We start from the raw sequence: 13926 nt of genomic DNA on the forward strand, positions 1-13926 counted from the left end.
GCACTGTCTTAGTTTGGGTTTTATTGCTGTGAAGAGACAGCCTGACCATACCAACTCTTATAAAGGAAAACATTTAATTGAGGCTGGCTTACAGTTTCAGAGGTTTAGTCCATTGTCACCATGGTGGGAAATATAGCAAAATACAGGCTGGCATGGTGCTGGAGAAAGACATGAGAGTCCTACATCTTGATCCACAGGCAGCAGCAGGAGACTGTGTGCCACACTGGACATAGCTTGAACCTCAAAGCCTGCCCTCACAGTGACAGATTTCCTCCAACAAGACCACACCTCCTAATGGTGCCACTCCCTATGGACCAAGAATTCACACACAGGAGGCCATGTGCCGTCCATACTTACTCAAACCATAAGTATATTGACTGGCTTTTTTCCTACATTGAACTTTGTATCTCTAAGATAAATCCTATTGAGATATGGTGTGTATAATCTTTTCTACGTTTCTGGATTCAGTTTTGTTATTATACTGTTGAATACTTCATTGGCCTAAGATATTTTTTACTTTGTGTAACTTTGGTATGTAACAATTGGTCAAAGCAATGAGTTGGGGAAAGTATTTTCTCTAATTTATAAAAATTTGTCCATAATTAGTGTTAAATACTCTTTAAATGCTTGAAAGAATTCACCAATGCAGAAATCTATCACTGTGATCAAGCACTTGGCTCACAGTTTGAAGGCACAGTGCAGCACTGTCGGCAGGTCTAGTGGCATGAGCTTAAGGTGACAGCTGGGCAAGAAGCAGAGAGCAACACACTCGGTGCGCAGCTAGATTTCTTCTTTATATGTAGCTAGGAAGCTCTGCTGCGGAATGGTGTTGCCATAGCAGGGTCAGTCTTCCCACTTCAGTTACCCTGATGGTAGTCATGTCCAGAGACTTATTTCCATTGTGGATCTAGATCTTATCAAGTTGCAAATCAGTGTTTCCCAAGCATCACACAGACACACTCATTGTCTCATAGCTCTTTTATTCCTGTAAGGAGTAATCCTAACTACTTGGCATAACTTGAATCTCTCCTACACTTTTCTAATCTAGCTAAAGGTGAATTAAATTTGCTTTTTCCTCCTCCAACCAGCAGCTTTTGCCTTTTTAAAGACACTTTTAAAAATTCTGTGTGTGCACATGCCTGGGTGCCACAGCATGCATGCAGAGGCCAGATAACAACGCCCAGGAGTGGTTTCCCCTTCTACCTTGTTGAGGAAGTTTCTTGCTCCTGCTGCTGTAATATATATTCTATGCGAGCTGACCCCTGAGCTTTGGGACAATTTTCCTTTTCTCTCTCTCATGTTGCCTAGGAATATGCCTGCCACTGTATCTGGGCTTTATGTGGGTTCTGGGCATTGAACTCATGTCTTCAGGCTTGAGCAACTAGCACTAAATGTGCCAGGCCATTTCCCTACACCCTCATTTATTTTACTGTAGTCTGCATTACTCCTTTTCCTTGCTTTTTGTTTGCTGATCTGGCTTTGTAATGTTGAAGGCTATGTTATTGATTTAAGAGCTGTCTTTTTAAAATTTAAGCATTGTAGCCAACTATCACCCACCAAGTGCAGCTTTCTTTACATCTAACATCTTTCTGAATGGCCATGTCCATGAGGAATCGTCTTGATTGATGTAGGAGGGCCCATCCCACTGTGGGCAGCACTATCCCAGACAGGTTGGCCTGAACTGTATCACAAGGCTAGAAGAGAGAGAGAGAGAGAGAGAGAGAGAGAGAGAGAGAGCAAGTAGCCCTAGTCCATGGTTTCTGCTCTAAGGCATCCTTCAGTGATGCTTCTTCCTTGCTGAAATAAATCCTTTCCTCCTGTGGTGGTTTGAAGAGGTTTGGCATCCATAGACTCATGTGTTTGAATGCTAGACCATGGGGAGTGGCACTTAGAAGGTGTGTCCTTGTGCTCAAGCTATGCCCAGTGTGGAATCCAGTCTCCTCCTGGTTGCCTTCTGATCAAGATGTAGAGCTCTCAGCTCCTTCTGCAGCACCATGTCTGCCTGAATACTGCACGCTTCCTGCCATAATGATGATGGACTAAACCTCTGAAACTGTAAGCCAGGCCCAATGAAATGTTTTTCTTTGTAAGAGCTGCTTTGGTCATGGTGTTCTTTCACAGCAATAAAACCCTAAGATACCTCCCCAAGTTGCTTTTCATTGTGGCATTTATCACAGCAACAAAAAGCCAACTAGAATACTGTGTAAACTTATTACTGTCCTCTGGCTTTGTACTTTCATCAAATTGTTTTTGTATGTGTGACCATCATCACAGATTAATAATTATTGTTTTATACAGTTGCCTAACTCTAGAGGGAAAGAGAATTATGTAGACAATGAATTTGTTATCATATATTAAGTAGTTAGCTTTACCAGCATTCATTCTTTGTGTAGACTTAAGAGTTACTGTCTATGCTCATGCCAGCCTGATGGAAATGTGCTACTGCTAATTCATCTGCGATGCTCTAATTCTGCTTTTGCTTCTGAGGACATGCAGATGCTGAGTTATTCCTTGACAGTCATTTACTTCCTACACTTGAATAGGTCATTCCACTACCCTGTGGTCTCCATGCTTTTTCAGCTACTTCTTCCCTATTTTAGGACTCTCTTTGACAATGTGGCTAAGTAACTTCTTTGTATACACTGAGTTTCCTGAATTGCCAATCAGTTATTTTCACCCAGTTGGAGTCTTTGACCATTAAATTTTTTTTTCCTTTTTTAAGAGTGCAATTATGTTTAAGTTCAGTGCTTGGTAATGCTCTTCAAGTCTCTGAGATTATTAATTTTACTTCAGTCTTTTTTGTTTCTGTCCTTGGGAAATGGATAATCTTTTGTTTTGTTTTGTTTGAGGCAGGGTTTCTCTGTATAGCCCTTGATGTCCTAGAATTCTCTCTGTAGACCAGGCTGGACTTGAATTCAGAGATCCACCTGCTTTTGCCTCTGGAGTGCTGGGAGTAAAGGTGTGCACTACCACCACCTAGAATAGAAATGATGTCTTAATTACCCTATATTCATGTTTTGTCCTTCTTCTGGGAGCTCAAATGTTGTTGTAGACAGCTTGTGAAGTTTTCATTTTAGTCAGTACTTTCAACTTCAGAATTTACAGTCAATAGTTTCTATTAGGGGCACATTATTTTTATGCTCTCCTCACCTTTGTTTTAAAGACAGGTAACCCATGTTGGCCTGAAACTCTCTATGCAACTGAGGCAGACAACCTTGTACTTCTAACTATCTCACCTCTACTTCCCAAGTTTGGAATCCAGGGCTGCATATGTCCTGGGCAAGTATTCTACCAAGGGGAGCTACACCTGTGGTTCCTTCCTTTGGTTTTTTTGTAGACGTTTCTCTATACTTCTTTAAGCAGATTTAAACTAACATGTTTTAAAATCTTTGTCTAAAAGTCCAATGTCAGGACCAGATGCAGTTTCTACTTATTACTTGTTTTTCTTACATACTTTTTTGCTTCTTTAAAGGCTTCACTTTTTTTTCCTATGGAAAACTGGACACTTTGAAAGATACTGTGGTGACTCAAGTTCTGTTTACTCAGCCCCTAAGAGGTTTCCCATAGCCGTGGCTTTGGTTTGGGTGAGTCTCCTAAGTGGTTCAGCGGTGTCTATATTCCTTGGGATACATGCACACTAACATGTCTGCTCTAGTAGGTTAGTGATCCGCTAATGATGGGACAGACACTTACCTGCCTAAACCGGCAAGTCTCCCCACGTGTTCTCAGGGCTCTGAGTACATGTAGTGACAATCCTTCAACACTCAGTCAGAGGTGACAGTGCTGCCTTTGGCTTTACCGACTGCTTTCACAGAGCCTTAAAGACAACTTGAGGTGAGTGCTTAGGATGCTAACAGGTCTCTCCTGAGCAAGGGTGGGACCCTCTGGACATGCAAGACCCTGCATATGTGGATGACCATCCGACCCTTGGGAACATCAAAGCTTCCCCAAACCCTCTGGCTACCTCATTCCCCCAGCGGTCCTTTAAAATTCTCAGCCTACTGCTAGTTCCACAGGTTATGCACCACTTTAAGCAGACGCCTGCTACAGAGGAAAAACTCCATCACACCTGACAAGCTATCACGTGCAATAAAGACAACCTTCCAGTGACATCTTGGAAATGGCAAGCATATCAAGTGTCAGCGAACTGGAAGTGAGGGCCTGAGAAGTCTCACCTCCTCCTGCCCCTTTGTGTGGCTCCCACATGGCTGTCAGTTCAGTTTTGTGTTCTGTGGTAGTGATGGCAACAGGGCAGGTTGTACCCCAAAGCTCACTGGTTTGGTGAGGCCCGCCTCTTAACAAACAATAGCCCTTGGGTTGATGTGCATCTTACTAATTGTTAATGTCTGGAAAAAGCTGTTCTAAGATTCTGGATAATTTTCTCTTTGCTTTTATGTAGTATGGATAATTTTCAGATGTCTTTCACCCGCTATTTTACTGGCCTTGACACACACACACACACACACACACACACACACACACACACACACACACACACACACAATGTTCCCTGGGAATTCACATAATTCAAGATCAAGTATCCTATAAATATCAATTATTTCATAAGCATACTAGACCAAACTAAATACATTTTAAACAATTACTATGCTCCAACACACATACACACACACCCTTAAAACAGTATGAAAAACAAAACTTGATATTCTTTAATGCAGATGAAAGGTTAATCCTGTCCCTACTGTAAGGTGACAAAACCAAAAACCACACCAAAACCCAGTAAACCTTGAGTGATGTAGAAATGATCTCCATTGGCTCCGCCCTTTGCCCCGCCCCCACTCTGGCTGCCAGTACTTTCTGTCTCTGAAGTACAAAGACCATGCAGTCATGCTTCAAAGGGCATTTTAGCTTGAGAAGCACTGTCTCTTCCTGAGGATGACAGTCACTGGGCTATGCTCAATCCCTTTCCTACAGACACCCGCATCACTTAGATCTACTAGCTGATGTCACTGGGAGGTACTTCCTGGATAGAGCCAGTCAGACTTGGGTTTAAACATGGGGTTATTTTCAGGGGTATGGGTTTGTTAAATCCTCTCTGCTTAAAGAAAAGGACAGATGCTTAGAGTTCCTAGAGAAATGCAGCAGAGGTTCACTGGGGGCAAACAAGGTAGATGGAAATCACAAAAAATAAAAATCTGTGTTTAATGCCCAGCATCAAGCAAAGGTACACAGATGTAAAGAGAGTGTATTATGTCTCAGCATGTAATCAGGAGGATGCGTGGTGTCCCTCCATTAGCAATCTGTGTTCATAACCTTAAGAATGTTTCCATTTCCACTGAAGCATTTATCACATCTGAGCTATCTATAGTCAAAATACGGTCTGAATTTTCAACTCAAGAAATTTAATTTTACTATTAACAATCTTAAAGCTGGTTTGAAAGGCCCCTGGGACTGTGAAGTACATATATATATTTTAGAGAAAATTACACACGGAGTCTGCAAAGTTGTACTGAAGGGTTTTCCGACCCCCTCAGACTGTACTTTAACTCAAAATACTCCATGTGAGACAAATGCAAGTTGTGCGTGAAAGGCTCCAGTGAGTGAATGTTCATGACAATGACCAAAAGATGTTTCCAGAAGAGGGCCAGAAACCAAGCCCAGCTGAGCATTCTGAGCTGCCAGGCAGAGTGGGCTGAGAAACAAGGGCATTACACAAGTGCAACCGCGAGTGCTTTAGCGTTGAGGCAGGAGAGGCCAGCCAGGCCCTTCCCAGGTGGTCTGCGCTAAAGGGTGTTCCCGAGGAGGTGCTATTGTCTACAGAGGTGCGGCTCTCCTTGCTCGGGTGAATAACCTCCCACCCACACTTGGACAAGAAACCCTCATACTCAGTAAGTCATGCACAAAAGACGTGGAACTAGAAGGGGACTTGGTGAAAAGAGCAGCTCCACCCAGAGAGGGAAGGGGACAAGAAAGGGGAATTTGGGGGTGCCAACAACTAAAAGTCACTACAAAATATATGAAGCTGTCAAACAAAAAATTAAATTAAATACGTATAATATATATATGTATACATTTAAAATACATTTTTTACTTGCACAATGTGAATGCAATCAGGACTTGTTATGGTAGCAATTATACTTAAGAACACCAGTGGGAAATCAACTAAAAAGGACTTTTTGGGTCTATTATACATTGTAGAAAGTAGAAAGACCTGTCCTCAAAGATTGTCCTAGCTTTTTTGTTGTTGTTTATATTTTTTGGAGACAGGGCTTTCTCTGTGTAGCCGTGGCTGTCCTGGACTCACTTTGTAGACCAAGCTGGCCTGGAATTCACAGAGACCCACCTGCCTCTGCCTCCCCGAGTGCTGGGATTACAGGTGTGTGCCACTGCGCCTGGCTTCCTAGCTTTTAAATTAGCACACTTAATCAACTACACATGAGCTGAAGATGAAAACTTAGCTGAACTGATTACATTTTCCAGGCAGCCCACCACCACCACCACCACCACCATCACCACCACCACCATCACCACCACCACCACCACCATCACCACCACCACCATCACCACCATCACCACCACCACCATCACCACCACCACCACCACCACCACCACCACCACCACCACCACCACCACCACCACCACCACCACCACCACCACCACCACCACCACCATCACCACCACCACCATCACCACCACCACCATCACCACCATCATTATACGAAATATCTCATCATTATTATATGAAACATCTGTCTACCTGATCAGAAAAAGCAGCATATAGGGCTGGAGGTATAACTCAGCAGGAGGGTACTTACTTAGCATGTGCAGTGCTCTGGACAGGATCCCCAGGAAAGGGAGGGAGGGAGGAAGGGAAGGAGGGAAGACACAAAAGAGTCTTGCTTTTTTTCTAAAGCTTGGGACACAAGTGGAGTACACAGTATCCAGGCAAGTTTTCTCCAGTTGACAATGTTTTTTTATAATACCAAAAGATTGACAATGACATCCACGAGTCCAGCACAAAGTCTCCATGCGGAACAGCATCAGGGAAACCATCTTGTAAGTTTCTGTTTCTCATCAATGAAGCCCAGATGCTGCACCCAAAAGTTGAGACTGACAGCCTAGAGGCTGTCTGCTCTGCCCCCTGCTGGTGTTCTAGGCAGGGAGAGCGGATGCCTGGAGTGGAAGCACCTTTGTAAGAATTTAAACGAAGGTATCCCATGCCTTATCTGGATGAGAATTCCTCAGTATCAGAGTGGCACATTCCATAGCTCCACCTGAGACATATGATGGTAGAGGGTGACACAAAAAAGATATAGCCATGTATTTACTGCCATTCATGTGGTAGGTAGCAGTTACTTAAGCCAAACACATACCTGACGTTTCCGGTCCCATTTTTCTGCCTCCAACTCATATACATGTAGGGTTATGTTGAAACTTCCATTATCCCAAAGGATGAAAGAAATGGCACTTTTGATCCAGACCCTCACTTCCTATTATAGTCCAGCCTTTGAAATATTAAGGCTGAACAGAGCAAGCTATGAAAGGGACAGGAGGAAGTGGGAACAGTGATGATACAGTTGGCAGGCATGGTCGCTTTCTGCCTCTGCCATTACTTGGAGAGTCTGCTTTTCGGGCAGCAGGTGGTGTGACTGCAAAGAGATCACACATTTGTCAGTAACTATGTAGGATTTTTGGCACTGTTAGAGCCTAGAATTACAGTTAGGCTGGCTTACAAAATGTCATCAAGCAAACTTTTGGGAAACAGGTTTCCACCAAGAAATCCTTCTTGATTCTCCTTTCAACCTTATCTTACACAAATCATACCACTAAAACATAGAATTCCCCAACTGGCCCCTCCCAAAAAATGGAACCACTCCACTGCAACCAGATGAACACCTGGAAGCAAAGCAGATTATGATGCCATCCTTTTAAAGGAAGATCAAACCTGACTTCCCTGCAGAGAGCGTGACTCTCTGGTAAGCGGAGCGAGGGAAAGCTCATGGGCTTTGCAAGGCTGGAGGTGGACCCTTCATTCCTTCTGTTTTCCTGGTGAGAATTCAGATGTAAAATGAAGGCAGTGTCATGCACAGGGTAGAGGACATGAAGCCCCATCCACGGTGGAGGATCAGAGGCCTCACGCTTCCCAATTATATATAAGAAAATCTTAGCAAAAAACCCAAACCTTTCAAAACTTGTTTTCCTGTAGTTTAGAACAAGAGTGTATTTAATTAGTGCTACATTTTGTTTTTAGATTCCTCTTTAAAAATGTCTTCATAGGTTGCAATACTTAGAAATAATGCAGGAACTTTCCAGAGGGCGTGTGCCCAGGAACCTGCTGTGCCTCTGCAGGAGCCTAGCTGTGCCAGCCTGGGCGGGCACCCTGCCCTGCTGTGCAGGCTGCTGAGGCCATTGGGGTTGCCATAGGAGACTCTAGAAGTTGACATGTTTCCAATGGAGAGGCGACGGAGAATAAAGTAATCTCAAGGGGAAATAATCCTCTGGAGAAAGACAGAGGATCCTCACTAAAGGTATGTCGTCCAAGAGTTAATTTGGTTCTATTATCAAATTAAGAGTTCTTCAGGGAACGGCAACTTGCTTTAAATTAGATGTGGGGAAACTCATCTGACTAAATAGTTTATGTATGAGACACACTCACATAAAAAGAAAAACACACAAGACACAATGTCCTTAATTTGAGGGAGGGTATATTTCAACTTGAGGGAAGGGTGAAGGCCTTTCAGTTGTCAAGCCCAATCAGGACATTTCCAGAGAGTTCGGCACGGACCCGCACTGGATAGGGCAGGGCAGGGCAGGACAGGATGGAAGGGTCTGTTCTGCCTGGCTGGACTCTCCTGGCCCCGCCACACACACTGGGCGATGGCAGGCAGCTGCAGTGTCGAGCTGGCAGTGCTCCTAAGACTCTTATGTTTATCAACTCAGCAGGTCAAAAGTCCGCAGACACTGGGTGGAGCAGCAGTAAGCCACGAAGCCAATAGTTGTCTTCCTGGGGGGTTGTGAAGGAGAGAGGAGCCCTGTTAGCTCAGGAGTGAAGGCTGGTTCTTCCCACTGGAGACAGTCTTTGTTAGAGCAAGTGACTAGGCATGAATAGCAGATTGCATTGTAGACACGCTAAGATGCTGTTTTCAAGCCAAGCCCAGGCAGCAGGTAAGGCATGTGTGTGCATGTGTGCTCCCTCCATTATGACAACCATCCCTGTTAACAGCTAAGGGAAAAAGAGCTTTTCCATCTTCTAAAGCTCACAGGGCAGCCAAAGAATTTGAAGTACATTATACAAGGTACAGCTAAGTACAGTATTCCCAGTACCTGGGAGGTCGAGGCAGGAGAATTGCTATGAATTCCAGGGCAGCCTGGGCTACAGAGTCAGACCCTGTCTCAAAACAGTAACAAAAAGATAAAAAGAAAGTAAAAATCACCATCATTTGAAGGACTTTATCCTCCTAAGTCATTCAGAGTACTCATAGAAGTCATTTCAGAATCTGCTTAAGGATCTTATGTCACAAAGAAGCTCTTCTCAAACTTCTGCTTGGGCACCTCTGCATGGTGAGTCATGAGTTCCCAGGGCTCCTCATGTGCTCTGGACAGTGTAGGCTCTTAGAGGCCTTCTCCTCTCACCCAGAGAGCCAGTTTCAGGGGAGGGGAGCGTATATTGTTTTCACAGGACTACCTGTGCTGCCTGTTTAGCACACAGTGCTATCTCTGCCTTCTCTGTGCACCTGGAAAGTACCCTCCACAGGCTGCCTTTGAAGCAGCACTGCCGATCATGTGCATTCAAGTGTCAGATGGAATGGCAGTGGATGGCGAGGCCCTGGGAGAGCAAGTGGTTGGAACATTCAATAACTAGAGCATCCTGGTGAGTTCAAAGTCTGTGGGGTGAGATGGCCAACTCTGAATCAAGAGAATTAAAAAACAACCGAACAAATAAGCTAATCAAACCCAGGTCTGCTTAGTGTCTTCCAGTCTCATCTGTGGGTCCCTAAACGAATTGTTTTCTCATGCGCTGAAGGATACAGAAGATAGTAAATCACACACCAGGGCAAGGTATCTTGATATTCTGCATGTGTAGTGTGGGTCCCTGATAGAATGTGTACGGGGTGCACATGTGTGCATAAGCGTGTGGGGTTAGAGGCTGACACTGTACATCTTCTTTCATCTTTCCACCTAGACAGAGGCAGGATTCCTCGTTTGAACCTAGAGTCACCAGTTCTGCTAGGCTGGCTGCTCAACTTGCTCTAGGCACCCATGTCTGACTCCCGGAGATTACAATTACAGACAGCCTTGCTTGCCCATATACCTTTATGTGGGTGCTGGGGGTTCCAACCCTAGCTGTCACACCTGTGCCTCAACTTCTGCTCAGTTCTGGGGAATGTGCCGATGTAAAGTATCTTTCAGTAAGGCAAAGGTTCAGGTTGGTAAGAACAGGAACTTGAGGCTGTGGACAGAATTAGTCTAAGAACCTTGAGCCTCCAGAGATTTCTTCATACTAGGAATGAATCTGTCCACCTCCTAAGAACATTAGTGTTCTTTTACATGAAATGGTTTCAACAGCTTCATGTAGGGAGGCTGTCTGAAAAGGAAGTGCTTAATCCATCCTCACCAATACTCACGGCCTGTAGGGCCACAAAGAATAAAATTCCAGGACCATCTGGAGATCACCCCACGAGTAACTCCTAGGAGGCAATACAAGCACTGAGAGAGTCTTGCTGTACCGGCAAGAACTGGAAAGAATGATACCTGGCTTCTAAGCACACGAGCCAAAGAAACCAAGCAGAAGGCTGCTGGCCAGCAATGGTGCTCCACTTAGGCCTCAGTGTTTAACGTGTTACTAGAGCATCTGGGAATGCACTCACTGTGATGAAGGGACGAGATGCCCAAACGCCCCTGCAGACTGTAGAGGCAGTCAGGGTTAGGGAGATGGAATGCCACAGGGAAGCAAGCAAAGGGAGACAGGAAGAAAGGAAGCAATGAGGTTAAAAAAAAAGAAAAAAAAAACAAAACAAAACAAAACCTCTTCTATGAAGGCCAATAATTTGATGCTTTTAACAAGACAGTCAGAGAAAACACACTAATTCTTCTGGAAATGAAACAAGGACTATAACTAGAGATCTCATGGCTACTAAAAGAGCAGAAGGAGCACTAAACATTTTGAATACATAAACTTGTCAACCTAGAAGAAGAGCACAAATGATGGATGAACTCTGCCAAGATGAAGTGGACAGCCCATGGAATGTATGGCCACTGAAGAAGCTGGATTTGTAATTTAAAGGATATTCCATTACTAGATGGGGTTTCTTAGAAAAATCCTTGACAAAAAGTTAAAAACAAGTAAGAAAGAATTTTAATACAGTTTCCTTTACAGAAAAACAAGAGTCTCCAACACATGAGGACAGGATTCTTCCGACTCCCAAGCCCAAGAACACTATAGACTAAACTAATATCTCTCATGAGGATAGATTAACAAATACTCAACAAATAACACCAAAAATAATACCAGAGTGGTGGAGTAACTGAATGTATCAATGTACCAACAAACTAAATAAGGAGAACCATTCGACCTCTGTTATATTTACAAGAAGCATTTGAGCTGGGAGGAGTGGTTCATGCTTAGGAGCCTTGAACTGGGACCCTTCCATGGTACCAGGAACTGATTTAAAGGGATGGTGCACAATAGGCAAGTAAGTGCTCTACCACTGAGCTGCTGTTTCCACCTGTCTTTCTACTTTTCATTTTGAGAAAACTATGTTTTTCAGGCTCTCCCTGAACTCACTCAATGGCCCCAGAAGCTAGCTACTCCCTGGTCCTGAACCACACACAAAGCCTGGATGGAATTTTTTTTTATTAATGCAGGAAACTATATAAGCTTTCTGTTAGATATTTTCCATTGCTCGTAATTTTGTTTTCCTTTCTTTCTTTCTTTTGTTTTGTTTTGTTTTTTAATTTTGTTTTTTGATAGTGCTAGGAGTGATACAATCTAGGGACTCAAGAATGCTAGGCAAGCACTGTATCTCGGAGCTATGTCCCTGCCCTTCCTTCTCAATGATTAAAGTCAGTTAGAACTCTTGTATAAGTCACAAGTAAAATGGCTTCAGACACAAAAGAGCTTAAGTGTATAATGTATTTTGGAGAATTAGCTGATAAAACTGGACTCTCCCATTTAAGATTTATTCTTAGTTTTAATTATGTGTATGTACATGTTTGTGCGTGGGTATGTGCATGTGCATGCTGGTGCCCTCAGAACCTGGAGGCATTGGATGCCTCTGGAGCTGGAATTACAGGAGTGGGTGAACTGCTCAACATGGGCGCTGGGAATCAAACTCAGGTCCTCTGCAAGAGATCTACACATTTAACTGCTACAGCAGCTTTCCAGCCTTGCCTTGGCTTTAACAATAATTATGCTAAGCCAGCTCTTACTTAGCAAGGATAGTATCCTTAATGCTGTAACCACAGAGCTCCTAAGAATTAAGCAAAAGAAGCCAAGTCTGGAACAGGCAGGATGAGTGGCCTGGAGGTGTTCTATCTGTGCTAAAAGGACATAGCAAGGCTGCACACTTCTCTGCTTCTGAGAGGCTCTGGGAGCAACTAGCTGCACCTGTTTATTATATGGACTCGCTGTCCCAAGTACACTGGTAAATCTACCATCACCACAGTGAATAAGTGCTCGCTGTGGCCCCAAAGGCTTCAGGGTTTAGGGGGGAAACTGAGCTAAGCAATAGCTCCAGTTGGGAAAGGCTGCTGCAACCTGTACAAAGAACACAAGGCATTACCCACACTTAGAATCTATGTGTATTAACAGTTGAGGCAGAAGAAAGAGCATTTGAGCTAGTTTAAAAATACAGAACTACGATGATGCCTTACGAGGCGAATCACAATGCTGCTGGCACAGACTGGAGCCCACAGCATCGTGAGAAATGTGGGATTTTCTCTTGTAAATGTGTTTCCTGATTAAAAATAAAAAGCATATCTTTGACTCATTGCAAAAACTCAAGCCAAAGGAAAAATAATATTTATACGAGCTGATAGGATGAAGTCCCACGCACGTAACTTGTGGAAGAGTAACCTAACAGAGCATCATACGTCATCACATTTATGCCACAGCGACTTTCTCAGGAGAGCATCCCTGCACAGAACCAGAGGCTGCCCTAGACTCTGGGAGTGAGAAGAATTAGATGGCGTAGTTACTGCTGGGACAGTGACACAGGCCTGTGATCCCAGCTGCCAAGGAGTCTGAGGCAGGAGAAAAGCATGTTCAAGGCCAGTCTGGGCAACGTATGAGACCCTGCCTCAAAATATGAAAAGAAAAGAGGTCTGGGGATATAGCTCAGTGGTACAGCACTTGCTTGGCACATGTGAGGTCCTAGTTCCATCCCAATACTGGGAAGAATGAAAACAAAACAAACTTAAATATCTGTTGAAGAGTATTTTTACCTTGGGGGTATTAATAAATAGGTTTCTCTTACAGGGTAAAAAAATCCTCAAACATCCATACAAATGACATTATTACTGATATATTTGGTTTTATAGAAGGAAGTGATGTGAATGAAATAGAGGGCAAGGAAATACAAACCATTTCACAAGAGACTACACCAGGGAAGAACTATCTGGAAGAGATCATTAAAAAGTAACCCAGTGGCAAGTGGGAGAAGGGAATAGTACACTGTCCTGAACACTGTCTAACCACTGGGTCCCCATCCCAAGGTGCAAGGACCTTATCTCAGCAGCACTCATGTTGTCACTCTGGCAGGAAAGACTAAGACTCCCTCCGAGGATCAGAGTGTCACTCCAAGATTGACAGCAGCATCAATAGAGCCACCATGCTGCCTTCTACCACAGGCCCCATTGGAATGCACACATCAGTACATGCAAGAATGAGCCCTCTGAGATGCACAGAACATGACAGTATTTCTTACAAGGAATCAGTGGCCTATTAGTGTTTTAGCAATTAAGAAGTTT

General features: G+C 43.8%; 1 protein-coding gene across 2 annotated transcripts in view; it reads right to left on the reverse strand.

The window, feature by feature from the left end:
• Positions 1-7994: 7994 nt before the first annotated feature.
• Positions 7995-13926, reverse strand: part of Lrrc28 (leucine rich repeat containing 28) — a 124158-nt gene continuing 118226 nt past the window's right edge. Inside the window, exon 9 of one of the 2 annotated variants that reach the window (XM_051148705.1) lies at positions 7995-8962. In XM_051148705.1, the coding sequence (XP_051004662.1) occupies positions 8890-8962 (73 nt within the window). In that variant the 3' untranslated portion in view covers positions 7995-8889. The remainder of the gene's footprint in view (positions 8963-13926) is intronic. The other variant, XM_051148704.1, reaches the window with a different exon arrangement.

Source organism: Acomys russatus, chromosome 7 (genome assembly GCF_903995435.1).
Source record: "Acomys russatus chromosome 7, mAcoRus1.1, whole genome shotgun sequence".
NCBI lineage: Eukaryota > Metazoa > Chordata > Mammalia > Rodentia > Muridae > Acomys > Acomys russatus.